Source organism: Fukomys damarensis, unplaced genomic scaffold (genome assembly GCF_012274545.1).
Source record: "Fukomys damarensis isolate Sample0158 unplaced genomic scaffold, DMR_v1.0_HiC HiC_scaffold_38, whole genome shotgun sequence".
In the NCBI taxonomy this organism is placed as follows: domain Eukaryota; kingdom Metazoa; phylum Chordata; class Mammalia; order Rodentia; family Bathyergidae; genus Fukomys; species Fukomys damarensis.
Genome location: NW_022900950.1, coordinates 45006545 through 45023379, shown reverse-complemented (window position 1 = coordinate 45023379; position 16835 = coordinate 45006545). Strand labels below are relative to the sequence as shown.

At 37.2% G+C, this 16835-nt stretch overlaps 1 protein-coding gene and 1 long non-coding RNA gene across 7 annotated transcripts in view; one reads left to right on the top strand and one right to left on the bottom strand.

The window, feature by feature from the left end:
* Window positions 1-16835, top strand: part of Wdfy2 (WD repeat and FYVE domain containing 2) — a 160552-nt gene that overhangs the window by 109947 nt on the left and 33770 nt on the right. For all 5 annotated transcript variants that reach the window (XM_010636954.3, XM_010636949.3, XM_010636952.3 and 2 more), the window contains 2 exons: window positions 9298-9448; window positions 14013-14125. In XM_010636954.3, coding sequence (XP_010635256.1) covers window positions 9298-9448; window positions 14013-14125 — 264 coding nt within the window. The remainder of the gene's footprint in view (window positions 1-9297; window positions 9449-14012; window positions 14126-16835) is intronic.
* LOC104871145 overlaps window positions 7236-16835 on the bottom strand; it is a 19932-nt gene continuing 10332 nt past the window's right edge. Inside the window, exons 2-6 of one of the 2 annotated variants that reach the window (XR_004515729.1) lie at window positions 15855-15943; window positions 12092-12250; window positions 9264-10119; window positions 8536-8609; window positions 7236-7591 (exon numbers count right to left, since the gene is read on the bottom strand). This is a non-coding gene — a long non-coding RNA (uncharacterized LOC104871145). The remainder of the gene's footprint in view (window positions 7592-8535; window positions 8610-9263; window positions 10120-12091; window positions 12251-15854; window positions 15944-16835) is intronic. The other variant, XR_782763.3, reaches the window with a different exon arrangement.

Here is a 16835-nt window from a genome sequence, read left to right as displayed (position 1 = left end):
GAGACCCTGTCTCAAAATAAAATTTTAAAAATTGGTGGAGTTGTGGTTCAGTAGTCCCCAGTGCCACAAGAAAAGGAGGAGACTGAAAGTATTTTATCTATATCTGTTGATCTCATTCATCCTGTGTGATTATCCAGCATCCCCTTTAATACCTCCAGATATACAGCAAGTCATTGTGAATTTTGAAAACTAAGAATTAAGTTTCTATTTTAAAATATTTGGAGCTGAAATTCATTTCCATGGTGTTATTTTTTAATTTTTTCACATATCTCTCATCAAGTATTTATTGAGTGCCCACTGTGTTGCAGTAACTTATGACTCGGATTGTAATAGTGAACAAAACATGAACAGTACCTGTGTGTAAGCCGTTTATAATTATGTGGAGGATACAAGCAGATGAACAGTACATGCTGTATGATAAGTAGTAGAATGTTTCCCTATTGGTCTTTGCTCAGCCTGTTAAAAGCTACTAAAACTAAGTACAATTTCTGTTTACATGACAGCCTTTCAATTATTTTAAAACAGCCATGAAAGTTCTCATTCCTGTCCTTTCTCCTCGTTTAGTCTTTTTTCCTTTCCTTTTTTAGTCTAAACGTTTTATATCTAGATTCCTGCTTTTCATGACCTGTGCTTAAGCTCTTTTAAGATGTTTTAATTGTCTTGGTCACAGATTTAGGGTACCATATTGTACCTTTGCAACTACATAAATATATGACATACTATGACAGGTAGTTCCTAATGATCATCACTTCCTAATATTCACAGTCCTCCCCTTGAGTGTAAGCTAGACTTACAGTTTTACACATGATTGTGATGACTCAAGGTTACACAGGACAAGGGCATCTTAATTGGTTATCCTCTCCCGTTCTCTTGCTTGCTTTCTGGAGGAAGGCAGCTGCCATGTTGTGAGCTGCCTGATGGAGAAGCCTCTGTGCTGAGGAACTGAGGGAGGGCTCAACAGCCACTGAGGACTAGTGCCTGCAGTTCAGCAGCCACTGAATAGCTGACCCAGTCATCGACTGTGTAAAAAAGTTTGAGAACAGACATTCCTTCTGCTAACTGAGCTTTCACGTGAGACCACAGCTCCACCCCACACCTCAGATTCATCTTATGACAGAACTTATGCAGAGGTACCCAGCTAAGCTGCACCAAGATTTCTGACCCACAGAAATTCTGAAATGTTTTGTTTGCCCACTAAGTTTTAGGGTCACTTGTTACACAGAAATAGTAACTAATACATGCATATAACCAGATAAGCACAAAATCATATTCCCTTCCTTTCCTTTCTGGCAGCCAGTTTATACCATAGACTCATGTGGAACAGTCATCTCCTTAGCAGTTCTCACAAGGTGCATTTTGCTTTTATTTTTGTTTTTGGTGTAGATGCTGGACTTTACAGTCATTATTCATCATTTCATTTTCTTCAGCCTGGCAGGATATTTTGTATTGCCAGTAGTTATTAAGTATATTCGTTCCCACTTCATTCTGTGTTTTTCTTTTTTTTAATTATTCATTAAGTTTATTGGTACATTTTAGGCATACAATATGATGACATTCATCATTGGGAATTTGTAACTTTACATGATAAATCTTGGTTCTTAGTTTTTTTCCCCATTCCCCTGCTCTCCTTTCAACCCCTCCACCCCTCTGTATTTACAAAGACTTTGTTTCCAATTTTTCCTTTTCTCATATTTATTCCTTCCCTTCTTTCTTTCTACCCCTTCTACTCCCCCTTCCCCTTTAGACCTTTACTTCCTATTTCACATTATGCATTTTGATCTTTATTTACACTTTCCATTTCTCACACCAGAGAAACTATTCAGTAATTTATATATGTGCATCCTATTTATTTCACTCAAGAGTATGGCCTCATTGTGCATCCATTTAGCTATAAATGTCTCCAGTCTCTCGTTCTTTATGGCTGAGTAGTACTCCATTTTATTTTTTAAAAAAAACAAAACAAAACACATTTTCTTTATCCAGTCTTCTGTTGATGGGCATCTGGGCTATTTCTAAGTTTTAGCTATTATAAACTGTGCCACTATTTTATTTTTCTTAAATGGATACAACATAAAATATGCTGTCCCCTAGAGTTTGTTAAAAGTAATGATCAATCTCACAAATATATATGTGTGTGATGCATGTACAGTTAGAAACCACTCTACATATACCATGAATTTTTTTATTTTTTAATATACCTCATGCATTTCTATTTTATCTACAAGGGGATTATGAAATTTGATAACTACACTATTGTAGAAATCCTTTCTTCACAAACACCTAATGGTAATCTAAAATGGCAGGCTTTTTATTGTATCTGTTTTTAATACAATACTAACCTCAAGAGAGAAAAAAAGGAAATTTCCTATGTACTAGAGCAAATAGAATTAAACCTCAAAATGATATACATATGAACTGACTGTGGCTGTCTTGGGGAGGTAGACGCAGTAATAACTAAATGCTTGTCAATGAACATGGACTTGGGGACAAGAGCTAAGGCCTATGGCCTGAGTAAGATGGAAAATGAGAAGTGAAATTTGTATATAAAGCCCCAAAAAGGAGAGGTCAAAATTCTCTACTCATTGACCTAGAAGTACTGTAGACGGGAAATTTATTCTTGACCCCAGCTCTGCATCAAAGGAAAAAGTCATGATGAATCAATACCCCAACTGAAAACTTTCAGAACTTTAATAGAGGTCTAAACCAATTATGTAATGCTAGAAGCTCTGGTTTTTTTTTTAATCAAATTAACTCTTGATCAGTGATATCCCAGGATTACTTGCTCAAAATAAATGTAGACTCTCTTTTTGTAAGACAAATTGCACAAAGGCCTTTACAGCAAAATCAAGGACTTTTGAACTGGGACAATAGCTTATTACCTAGGAAGCACAAGGCCCTGGATTCAATCCTCTCTACCACAAAAAACAAACAAAAAGGACTACTTAAGATCAATTCATAATTTTTTAAAATACAGAAATAACAAGGTAAAAGAGCTACCAACCATAATAAGTATATATTAGGAGATACCACAAAGAGGAAGATTAGAATGCCAGGAATCTTCAATAATCTGAGAAAAACCACAAGATCTTGTTTTAAGCGATTAAGGAAATCAAAGAATGTGTAGCAGATAGAAGAATACAAAACACTTACTAAAAAATCAAATAGAATTTTTATACCTGGAAAATATCATTGAAATATCTCTCAAGCACTTTCTTTGCTGATACCTACAACTTCATCCTTTGACAAGTTTATTTTGGCTCATATTTGTCATCACAGTTGGCCAGCTCCACAGAGGAGCAGCATGGCAAAAGGGTGTAGTGAAAGAAAAGAAGTTCTCATCATGACAGCTTGGAAGCAATGAGAAAAACAGAGAGCCAGGACCCTTCCAGGTCCTGCTCCCAGTCACCTGCCTCTTCCAAACAGACCCTATCTTCTGACAAGTTGTATTGCCCCCATGATTCACTTTCCAAAGCCTCACTTAGGAGCACATGAGGCCAATGGGGAACATTTTTTTTAATTAGTACATGTTTGTAGTACATAATGTTTACATTCATCCTGGAAAGTTGGTACATGTACATAACACATTTTAATCCTTTTTGTCTCTTTCCTCTCTGTGTTAGTTACTTTTCTCATTGCTGAGCCACAATACTGACACCCAAAGTTAAAGAGGGGAAGGTTTATTTGGCTTAAAGTTCGTAGAAGTTTTAGTCCATAATCAGCTGGCTCCAAGACATGGTGGCATGGCAGACAGGAATCACAGAGAAGAAACAGTTTGTGGTGGCCAGAAGGTAACAAAAGCAACAAGGGGCCTTAACAGTGTCTTTTCGCCCCTTTATCTTACTCAGACTACTGGGATTAGGATGATGCCAAACCACTGGCTCATGTGTAGTGACTTAGTAATCATATGTCCATAATCCTAGCATCACACACTCTAGATTCAACCACCCCTATGACCACATGAGGCTGTGGGGGACATATAGACCCAAACCATAGCACCCTCCCTTTCCTCCTTCCTCTGTCTCTTGGTAGGGGATATCCTTGATCTAAATAATAGCAAAATAATAAACCAGTGGGTAAATTAAGTAGGCCTGACACAGAGTTAATTACTACAGTTGTAGAAGGATTTGGTGTCAGTGGAACATCTTTAAAGTACAGAGAGGAAAAAAACTGCTGACACAGAATTCTTTATTCCAGAGAAAATATCTTTCAAAAAAAAAAACCTTTCAGAGATTTTAGAAAAAAAAAATACATGAAAAAATTAACCATTCATAGACCTGCACTAAAAGAAACATTAAAGGAAGTTCTTCAAGAAGAAAGTGATGCCAAAGGAAAATAATGAGGGCCGGGGATTTAGCTCAGTGGTTCAGTGGCCTGCCTCGCAAGCGCAAGGACCCGAGTTCAATCCCTGGTACCAAAAAAAAACAAAGGAAAATAATGCATCTTTCAAAAGAATGAAGAAGAGTGCCAAAAATAGTGACCATAAGTTTTTTTTAATTATTATAATTTTAGCAAACAAAGAGGTAAGGGAGAAATGGAATTATACTGTTGTAAAGTTCTTATGCTATATGTAAAGTGTTACATTACTTAAAGAAGTAAGTTAAACATATAAACTGTTAACCTTAAAACAACTATTAAAGAAAAAACAAAGTATTACAGCTAATAAGCCAACTAAGAAGATAAAATAAAATCATAAAATAAGTCACATCAGAGAAGAAAGAAAAAAATAGATGGAAAATAGAAAACAAATAGCCAGACAATAGATTTAAACCTGACAGTGTCAATAACACATTAAATATAAATGGTCTGAAGTAAAGTAAAAGACAGAGACTATTGGCCTGAGGGGGGAAAAATACGACCTAAATACAACCTGCCCACAGGAAGCTTATTTTAAAGATACAAGTAGGTTGGAAGTAAAAGGATGGAAGGAGATATATCATGAGAACATTAATCAAAATAAAGCTTCATTTATTAACATCGAAGTAGATTTAAAAGCAAAGAATATTACCAGGGATAAAGACTATTTTATAATCATAAAGGTCCACTGAATATTAATATTAGAAAAGAAGAAAGATCTGCAAATATAGTAATGTTCTCAATTCCCACCTTAAAAATCTAGAGAAAGCAAAAAATAAATGAAACCTAATTTAAGAAGAAAAAAATAAAGATTATAACAAAAGTTCATGAAATAGAAAACAGAAAATACAGAAAGGTAAATGAAGCCAAAAGCTCATTTTGGAAGATTTTTTAGCAAATTAATACAAGTAATAAACCTTTAGCCAGACTTACATGGAAAAGAAATGCAAATGACTAATGTTAGGAATAAGCCAAGTAATGTCATTATAGACACTAGGTATATTTAAAGAATTATAAAAAATATTATGAGCATTTTTACCCTAATAAATATGACAAAATGATCAAGTCTTTCAAAGACATAAGCTCTAAACTGTAACTCAAGATATATATATGAAAAGTTTATATATATATGAAGTTGAAACCTTCCCACAAAGAAAGCTTCAGGCCCAGAAAGCTTTCTGATGAATCTTAAGAAACGTTCAAGAAACAATACCAATTCTTTACAAACTCTTTTAGAAATTGAGTAAAGGACTTTCCAATCCATTTTATGAAATCTACATTTCTTGATACTGTATGAAGATTATACAGAAAAAATCCAAACAAAATTTCAGTAAATCAAATCCAGCACCATATGAAAAGATACACATTACGATTAAATAAGGTTCATACCAGAAATGCAGTGTTGGATTAACATTCAAAAATTAATTAGTGATACATTCTCAAGAAAAATGAAAATAGCCACAAATAATATTTTTATGCTGATATGTATAGCCCCATTATTCACAGTAGCGACAAGATGGAAACAACCTAAATGTCTTTTGACAGATGATAAACAAAATGCAGTGTATATATACAGTGGAATATTATTCTACCTTAAAGAGGGAAGAAATTCAGACACATTGTACAATATGGATGAACCTTAAAGATGAAATATGCTAATTACAAAATAAGGATAAGTACTGAACAAGGATTCCATGTGTATAAAGTATTAGTCAAGCTCATAAAAACAAAAAATAGAATTGTGTCTTCCAAGGGCTAGACGGCAAAGGAAATTAAAAATTATTATTTAATGGGTTCAGAATTTGTGTTTGGGAAGATGTGAAAATTCTAGAGAGCTGATAAGGTGATTATTACCCAATAGTGTGAATGTATTTATGTCATAATATAGTACTTTATACTTAAAAATAGTTAAAATGTAAACCTTATGTGTATTTTAATACATTAAAATATTTTAGAGATTGCATTTGTAAATTAGTTTAGCATCTGAAACATAGTTGAAGGGTTCAATAAATATTCACTCCTCTTATAATATTTATTCCTTCATACCATTCTAAATGTTTTCAGAAACATTAATTCCTAAAAATAAACCAGTGTTGACGAGAAAATAGAGAAACTGGAACCCTCATACACTGATGATGAGAATGTAAAATGGTACAGCCACTTTCAAGTTTGTCAGTTCCTCAGAGTTAAACATAGTTCATTTGTGACATAATATTTGTACTCCTGGTAATATATCTAAGAGAATTAAAAGTGTGTATTCACACAAAAGCTTTTCTACATGCTTAGCAACATTTAGAATAGCCAAAATTTTATTTATTTGTCCCTGAAAAAAGGAATGGAGTTGTAAAACATGCTTCATCATGGATTAATCTTGAAAAAGTGCTAAAGTAAAAAAAGCCAGACACAAAAGGCACATAAGATATGATTGCATTTATGTAAAATATCAAGAATAAGAGAATCCTTCATTGTTGACTAAGGATGGAGGAGGGAGAATTGGAGATACTGGCTATCATTTTGAAGTGATGGAAATGTTCCACTGGTAAAGATGATTGCAAAATATTGTAAATACCTCAAGACATTGGATTATATACCCTAAAATTATTAAACTGGTGAATTTGGTGTTACATGAATTTTCTCTCAAAAAAAGAAATTGGTGATGTCCAAACCAAAGGTGTCACAAGAAAGGAAAACTATAGACCAATCAGTGTCTCTCATAAAAATGAATACAAAATTCTAAAAAAAAAAAAAAAAACACTAGCAAATCAAATCCAATAACGTGCAAAAAGAATTACACAGCATGACCTAATGAGATTTATCAGTCAGTGCTTACTAGTATCAAATTTAACGAAAGATATACAAATACATAAGAATTTTAATGGCTGCCCACAGAGTCAGATGTGGAAGAGTCCAAAAGATCTTTCTACATGCTGGAAGTTGGAAGGATCCAGTTGAAAGCCTGGAGCCTACTTTAGTGTCCTGTGCAAGTCTCTGTCTGAGGCCAGTCTGCAGTGGAAGGCTGAAGGGTCTGCACTGGAAGCCAGGAAAAGATGTCCAAAGTGAAGGTGAAGATTGGAGCTCCTCCAAAGAAACAGAACAAGGCTTCCTTCTTTTCTTTTCATTTCCCTTTTATATACCATTCCGAAGACAGTCCTCTCTAGGGTGTGTTGTCCACACCCAGAATTAAGCTGATCCAATTTAGTTGGGTGTTTCTTACTCATCAGTTAACTAGCAACACAGGCTAAAGAAAAAAATTCATTTATCAGTCAGTGTAGCAAAACCATTGATAAAATTCAATTCATGATTAAAAACTCAGCAAACTAGGAATGGAGGGAAACTTTTTCAGCTTGTTAAAAAATCATCTACAGGGCTGGGGATTTAGCTCAGTGGTTCTGCTGCCTGCCTCACAAGCACAAGGACCTGAGTTCGATCCCCAGTACCCCCCCCAAAAAAATCATCTACAAAGTCCTATAGTTGAGCCAGGCCTGTAGTGCAACCTATAATCCCAGTACTTGGTGAAGCTTAGGCAGGAGGATCTACATGAGTTCAAGGCCAGCCCAAACTACAAAGTGAGACCCTTTCTCCAAAAAAAAAAAAAAAGTCCTATAGCAAACATCATACTTCATGATGAGGCAACAGATGCTTCTCACCTAAGATCAGAATCAAGGAAGGCAGTGATATCCCTCTCCCCACTCATATTCAGGAAGCCAGACTTAAACTGCATGTTTTCATATATGAATTTCTGAAGCTTAGTGATAAAGATTATTTTTGAAAGGGTTGTTTTTGGGTTTTTTTTTTTTTTTTTGTCTTTGTTTTGTACTGGGGATCGAACTCATGACCTTGCTCTTGTGAGGCAGGTGTGGTGCTACTGAGCTAAATCCCTGGCACAGGTTTTGTTTGTTTGTTTTAAGAAAGTTAATATCTCCTTTCTCTTTATTTTTTTTTCCCCAGTACCGGGATTGAACTCGGGACCTTGCACTTATCAGGCAGGCAGGCCTCTTGAGTGTGCCTCTGCCCCACCTAAGTGCTAGCCAAGTGGGAGGATGTCCATCTCCAGTCAGCTATGTTCAGTGACCACAGATGCCAGCACCTCACTCCCTAGAATTGTGCAATAATAAGAAAGCAAACATCCTCTTACTTAGTTTCACTTGGTAGAAACCATGGGACCATAGCCAAATTACTTACCCTCATTGTGCCTTCCTTTGCCCATACAAAAATAGCAAGATCAGATCAGCTGGAGGGCATAGTTTCTTCTAACTCTGAAATTATGTAATCCAGGAAATACATAATGAATAACTCTAGGAAAATTGCTTTCATTATATAAATAATGAAACATAAGATATATTCTGTTTTCATCATTGTGTCCTTTCTAAGTGTCTCATTTCTGACAGCTGTCCATCCAGAATTTTGTTAGGAATTTATAAAATAGTCTTCAGCAAAAAAACAATATGCTCTTTACCTTTTCTGGAAGTACACATAAACTGACCACAGTTACTGCATTAAAAATGTCATTCCTAATGTTTTGGGGGTCACACTGAGTCTGGTACTCTAGTACCCTAGAATGTTGAAAGAAGTGGCCCAGGGGGTGGGGATTTAGCTCAGCGGTTCGGTGGTCTGCCTTGCAAGCGCAAGAACCCGAGTTCAATCCCCGGTACCAAAAAAAAAAGAAAGAAGTGGCCCAGGGCCTTGAGTAGGTACTCTGACAGGCAGGCAGCAATTCTTGGATTGGCATAAGTGGGGAGCATTGGGAACAGATAGATTATATATATATCTACATGGCAAACCCCCACCCATCATGACAGCCAGTATTGTTTCGTGTCCCTAACAGCCTGCACTGTCATCCTCCCTAGGGTAGAAGAAAAGCGCTCACATCTGTTTAGGCCATACTTTCCAACTTCTCTGAGGATGCTCACTTTATAGGTTGTCCTTTTGTCTCTTGGTTTTCAGCGCATCAAAGCAGAGTGACGATGATCCTCTTTGTCCTGGAGCTGGAGTGGGTGCTGAGTACTGGACAAGACAAACAGTTTGCCTGGCACTGCTCTGAGAGTGGGCAGCGCCTAGGAGGTTATCGCACCAGTGCCGTGGCCTCAGGCCTGCAGTATCCTTTGCTGGACAAAACTCTGTGGTGGGAACTTAGCTGTTGACTTCTTTGATTCATGAAAATGTTAGGTATGTGCAATTTGAAATGTTCTTATTATATATGCTGAGTTGCCCTGTGTGATTAAGATTTTCTTTGAGTATTCTAATGCACAAGTCATCAAGGGCTCTCATCTAAGTTGAGTGAAGTGAAATAACTACACCTTCCATAATAGACCCTGCTGAGCAGGTTGTAGGTCTACTGAGAAACAGTTCTGATCTTTAGACAGAACACAGCCCAGATTTCTGACCCTCAGCTGTCAGCATCAGCTGTACCATCTCCAAAACACAACTTTTGATTGTGTACACAAGTAATTTACAGATAGATGATAAGGTTAAAACATTCCATTGGTGCCTGGGAAAAGAACCAGCAGATTACTGTTCATTTAAAAAAATACATTGAGTGGTCACCATGCCAGGACCAGAGTGGGTTAGCTGGAATCTGCCTGGTAATGTTCAAGCTTTGTTTCAGGCACAAGACTTGTCCAGGATATATAAAGTGATATTCTTATCTCCCAAGTTGCCACATCGTATGCTTAAGGTGAGCCCCTGCTAATGTTGGGCAATCCTCACTTCTGCCCAGCTGGGCTTCAACAAGCATAGTGTCATCTTGTGAGTATTATGATGGTCCCACTGCAAGAAGAAGGTAGAAACAGATCACTTGTCAGCAAATACAGGAAGAAATAGTAAGTCTTCATTTTAATTTTCATCTCTGTATTTATAAAGTGCCTAGTTAGCCAACAGTTTGACAAAGTACATTGCGAGTTGTTTGCAAATATGAGGCAGTGGGTATATCTGTGTGTGTATGTGTATAGATTAATATTTCTTTTTTTTTTCTCATTGGAAGAACAAAATAAAGAAACTTAAGAATGACCATTTGAAAGGTTGTAAAAGTGGCAAGTTACCAAGATCAGAGACAAGGATGACAAAGAATGGAAAGCAACATCAACTCCAGGCTTTACTTTCTGAAATCCAGTTCAGATGAGCATAATTTTTGAATTAAAATATATGAATCCTCTTGCCAACAATTATTTCTTATAGTGTTAGAGCTGAAAGAATCCTTAGTCTTTCCCCCTCTATCTTCATCTATTCAGTTGCATTAATGAATGACCATAAATTCAATGGGCTTATATACAACAGAAATTTACTTCGTATAGCCCTGGAGGCTGGGAATTCTAAGTCCAAGGCCCCAACAGATTCAGCATCTGGTGAAAGCCACCTTCCTGGTTTGAGGATGAACAGCATCTCACCATGTCTTCACGTAGTGGGAGGGACACGGGAGCTCTTTGGGGTGTCTGACAAGGGCACTAGCTCTATCTTAAGGATTCCACCCTCATGACCTAACCGTCTCATTTTGGGAATTAGGTTTCAACATATGAACTGAAGAGGGTGTAAATAATCAATCTTCTGTACCCCCACCCCACACAAACAGTTATAATAGGTGGTGGTAGATGTGTTAACTGATTGTGGTAATCATTCCACAATCCATACATATATCAAATCATCATGTTATATAACTTGAATATATACAATCTTTTTTGTCAATTAAAATTTTTCAGTCTATAGCACCCTCATTTTTCAGCTGAGACAGCGGAAGCCCAGAAATAGTTCCTTATCTTCTCTGAAGCCATCCAGCTAGAAGGAAAATCCTCACCATGACCCAAGTCTTCTGCCTTGGACACTTGTTTTGTTTCCCCACTGTGCTGCACTGCCTTGTTGAGAACAGACTCATGGCACCAGTATAATTTGTTCTTACAGTGGCTGCTGTGTACTAGCCAAACCTACTAATGTGTCTTCTCTTTATCTTCTGAATCACTTAGCCAAGCCAAGAAGTATGAAAAAAATACTGTTCTTCCCCTCAAGAAATTAACTTTTTAATCTGAAAATGATGAACAAAACTAAAGACACAAAGTTCAACTTCTATTTGATTATCATGGTCTTTAGTGTAAGATTATAGCCATCAGTTCCAAAAGTCATCCTCATTTTGTGACTATTTCTTTTGGCCATGCTATGTAATTTACCAAGCAGAAAATTATATTACTGCTATCAGAAGCTTGTGTGTGTGTGTGTGTGTGTGTGTGTGTGTGTGTGTGCGCGCGTGCACACGCGCATGCACGCCTCTAGGCTTCTGTTCCAAGGCTAAATGACCATCCCCTTGCTGTGATGGCAGCTGAAACTGCACCCCTATCAACAGGCCATTGTAAATTTCCCTGATCCCACCAAGTCTGCCTTGCTAGCTCCAGTTTTGGAGCCACCATGCCAATCCTTGCTCCTGGGTATATTTCCAGTGCGAAATCCTGATGGCATGAACATCTCTGTGCTTTCGCCAGAGGGTCTCAGCCAAGAACTGTGTGACTTTTCCAAGGAGCTTTTGTGGGAGTTGGCTGATGGACAGATTGTTAACAGTCAAGCCACTGCAGTATTAGGGTTCCCCTATCGATAAAGCTTTAAATGTGTTCATCTGTGAGAGCCCCAACACACATATACCTCTTCCCTGCTTCCTGCCACTCTGTACTCTCCTAGAGTGTTTTATTTGATAAAAGGAGGCGGAAGGTTTGAGGATACAATGTAAACTGTTCAGAATTATATCATTAGCTCTATTTACCTTCATGGTGGACAGCTAGTAATATAAGTAAGAGTCCTGCACAATAATTTTATTCCATCTCCACCTCATTCATTCACCCAAGTGAAAGGATAAATCAGATTGAATTCAGCCTTCTTTTTCAGTCCTCTTAGTGGAGAAGTAAATATGCCATAAAAGCAGCTAAGATTCAAACAGAAATATAAAGGAAGACAAGCAGATGGAGCACTTCACAATTGAAATTTGACTTCTGAGTCGCCTCAAATTATTTGGTTGTTTGGCTGCAGAGTTTAAACCTCAAGTATTGAGTGACCCATAACAATAAGAGTACAATAATAAGAAAAAAAGAGGAAAGGGGAGAAAATGTCCTCATATCTGAAGTCCCTCAGAATTCATAAAGTGCTTTTATACACATTACTTCATTCAGTATCAAGGCAGTAAGGTGCAGTAAAAATGAAATAACCTAATTTTCTATTTCATTATGTAGTAACCAAGGCTCAGTGAGGCTCACAGAGACTCAGAGACATTGAGTGACTTGCTTGAAGCCACAAGACAAAACCAGGATTAGAATTTGAGTATTATAATTTTTTTTATCAGCCCTCTATATAGCTAGATTGGTGGTATTTCCCAAGGGTCCCATGGCAGGTAGGTAGTAGAAAATAGAAGTTCATGTTTTCCTTCCCTACTTTACTTGCTGTACTTTAAATTTGTAAATACTTTATCCACGCTCTTTGGTTATCTTTTTAACCCTGTTTTGATCATATTTTTTTATGTTTCCACAAAAATAATTCAAGTGCTCTTTAATTTTAGGATTTTCTTTGTTGTTGGAGATATTTTCAGAATGTCACCCTCTATTGTGAAATGTCTTTCCACCTGATGTAATCACTTAGAATAGTTCTAGTCAGGTAAAGAGTTCTGAAAGGCCATTGAGATTATCTCAATTTCTTCATATCATATTTAATGTCAGTCACTCTGGCCTTGTACTGTCCTCATCTCATCTGGCCTTTATTTCCACCCTTCTCTACGTAGCTTTTGTTGAATTCATATTTTTAGAGGATACCATAATTCATTTGCAATTTTTTTCTCTCATTGAGTTTATTGGTACATTTTAGGTATACAATACAATTACATTCATTATTGGGATCTTGTACCTTTACATGACAGGTCTTGGTTCTCATTTTTTCCCCTTGTCCCTGCCCTATTTGCAATTTTTTTAAAGACTTTTGAGTCCCAGATTGAATCTGGTTTTATATTTTTGTTCTTATAATTAATCAAGATAAATTTAAGGTGATTTTTCCTTATAAATTTTGATATTAGACTGCATATGACTGATAACTTAGCCATGTGCACAATAGGAAATACAGTAACTGTCTAGCTTGTGCCAATATCACTTTTTAATTGTGTCTTTCTTACTCGTTTGAAGAGCTACCTTTGCCAGACATGTACTAAATTTCTGTGTGCTTTGAGGTCTATTTCTAGATTTCATATTATGTTCTATTAGTCTGTATACATACACCAATATCATACTTTTAAGTAAAGACATTTTTTAACGTGTTTCATTATCTCATACGGTAACTCCCCTTGCTACATACCATGTTATTCTTATTTTCAAAGTATTCTTGGCTCTTCTTGCTTATTCATTTTTCCATTTGACCTTTGGAATGTACACACCAGGTTTCGAAACACTGCTAATTCCTTTTGAGGATTATATTAAATTTACAAATTAATGTACTAAGAAGTCACATCTTAATCATATTGAGACTTACTGTCCAATAATACAGTATGTCCTTCATTTTGTTAAGCCTCCTTTGTGTCTTTTAGCACATTCTTCAGATTCTCCTAGTGTGAAATTTGCACATTTCTTGTTACATTTATGCCATTTTCTTTTCCATTGTAAATCCTCCTCTTCAATTTTAAGAAACAATCCTTAATGCTTACATGACAGATTTGATATTGAAACCCGGCATGTGTTTATTGGTGACCACTCAGGCCAAGTAACAATCCTCAAACTGGAACAAGAAAGTTGCACACTGGTCACAACATTCAGAGGACACACAGGTAGGATTCAAAGCAAAATCATCATGTGCTGACATCACAGTGCATTTTCACCCACTATGTATTCTGATGTTCAGATCATATGTAGCAAAGTACAGTTTACGGTTGTGCAAAGATACACATGACATACTTAACTGGTTTCAGAATAGCTCAGTAAGAAACGATGTGAACAATTTTTCTCCAAGCTGGGCATGGTGTAGTACATGTCCGTAATCCCAGCACTGAAGGAGGCTGAGGCAGGAGTGCAAGTTCTAGTCCCACCTGGGCAATTTAGTTAGACCCTGTCTCAAAATAAAAAAGGGCCAGGGATGTAACTTAATGGTAGAGTTCCCCTGATCCCTAGTACTAAAAAAACAAAGGAATAAACAACTTCATAATCCCGACAAAAGGGAACCAATTTATTTGGAAATATGGATGATTTAATGCTTTTAAATTGCACTGGAGAAAGCCAGTGTGGGCATATGTTAATGGGACATTGTTTGAGACTGTGGTAACTGTTCAAACCGCAGAAGGGCAAGGACAGCTGCCTGGATCTGTTGTCATTGTTGGAGTGAAAAGATATTGGGCAACAAAGTTTCCCACATCTGAAACTAATGAAAAATATACTCATCATGGGTTTCTATATTGAACAAAAAAGGACAAGTTCGCATTTTCTTGCTTTTGGGCCCTTTTCAGTTTTTTAATCCAAGATCTGCTTTATACTACTAATCTGTGATCATTTAAGCAAGATGATTTAAAATAGTCATTCTTAGTTTATGAAGGACTTGGGTACATGAAGATGATTAACCAGTATTTTTAGCATGTACCATTGCCTAAGGAAATGTTAATTGGGGGATATTAGCCATTGCCTGTTTTTATGGTCCTTTTCTGTTTTCTGCAGACTACCAATCCGTGATTTAGTATAGAACAGGGATAGCACTCAGGTTGAATACCATGTAAAAACAAAAGTAAGGAAAGCAAGATGTTTAAATAGATAGCACCAATCCAATCCTATAAATTTCTGGGATATGAAACATGCAGTAATGAGAAAATTAAATCCAAGGGAAAGGATTCATAAAAGATCACCTGAATTATCTATGCCTTTGGGGAGAAGAATCCATAGAAACTCCCCTGTGAGTAGGAACCCGGTCTTTCTTTTCCTCTTTCCCCTCTGCATCTCAATTTGGGAACCTGTCTTCCTCCACCCCAGCTAATTCTCCTCAAGACCAGTTCCATTTGTCTCCCTCTGACTAGCTTATTTTTCGCAACTTACTCACATGCTTAAATTTCTTACTTCCCTGTTGAGAGAACAAACCAAAATCCTCTCAATCCCATGTCCTGTGGTAGCTGTTCCTGTCTTATTGTCTTACCAATGCTACTTAAAAAAATTTTTTGAAAATCTATAAAACATGAAAATTACCATTTTAACCATTTTTAAAAGTCCTGTTCTTTGGCATGAAGTACATTCTCATGTGAATTAATGCAAGTTGTGGAGCCATCATCACATTTTTCATCGTGAGAAACAGTAACTCTTTGTCCCTGGTCAGTAGCACCACACCCTCCCTCCCTGACCCCCGGCAGTTACCCTTCTGCTTTCTGTCTCAATGAATCTGACTGCTCTGGGTCTCACCTGTAACTGGGTTCATACAGTACTTATCCACTTGTAACTTGCTTATTTCACTCCTTGGCCATTTCTTGAAGGTTTGTCTAGACTGTAGTAAACATGCTTCTTAGAAGAATAAGATTTTCTTACCTGCCTCAGAGTCTTCACCTTCCAGTATCCTGCAGTCTGGATTTTCTGTATTGCTCCACTTGAACTACTCTCCTCGAGGTGACCATTGGCTGCTGGGACACATTTTGAATTTTGTTACATTCAACCTTTCAATAGCATTTGACATTGTGACCATTCTTTCTGTCACTGCCCTCCATTTGCTTTCTGCGGTTTTCCTTCTATTCCTTAACCTCTGGTTCCCAGAATAGCCAGGTGTGCTCCGGATGCTTTTCTCTTTACAGTCTGTGCTCTCCATTGTTGTACAACCCAGTGACACATGTGATAAAGTGTAATTATGACATATTGTGGAAGAGGAAGCAAGCACTGAGTACTTCCAGAAACCAGAATGGGGACTTAGAAAAAGACAGGAGGTAGTCAGAAAGGCATTCCCATTGGAGAGACGCTGCTTGACCTGCGAAGTGGGACAAGCAGGCCACATAGAGGAAACCAGCATGATTCAAGTCACACGGGAACATGCAAGACCACGGCAGTCTTGGGCACTGCTCTCTGTCTCTCAGCAGTCTCTGTCTCTGTCTATCTATCTGTCTGTCTGTCTGTCTGTCTTCCCTTCTTCCCCCTCTTTCTTAGCTGGAACCCTGAGTATGAGAGAGGAAGAGGGAGGCAGCAGTAGAGGGGCAATCAGAAAGGAAGCAAGAGTCACTTCAGACTCTTGAGGCTTAACTCAGGCATTTTGATGTTTGTGAGAAGATATTGAAGAGTTTGAAGCAAAGAAATTAGCCTGATAGATTTTAAAAGATTGCTCTACAGAAGTGAGTATACTTGAAAAACTAGTAGGAAACTGTCCCTTGGAATGCGGTGCTGGCAATGGGAAAACAAGGATAAACATGTAGGAGGTTGCAAAAAAAGAGATCACAATCAGAGCTGCGAATGTAGCTCTGTGGCAGAGTGGTGTCTAGTGTGCGCAGAGTCCTGGGTCCCACCCCAGTGCTAATATATATATAT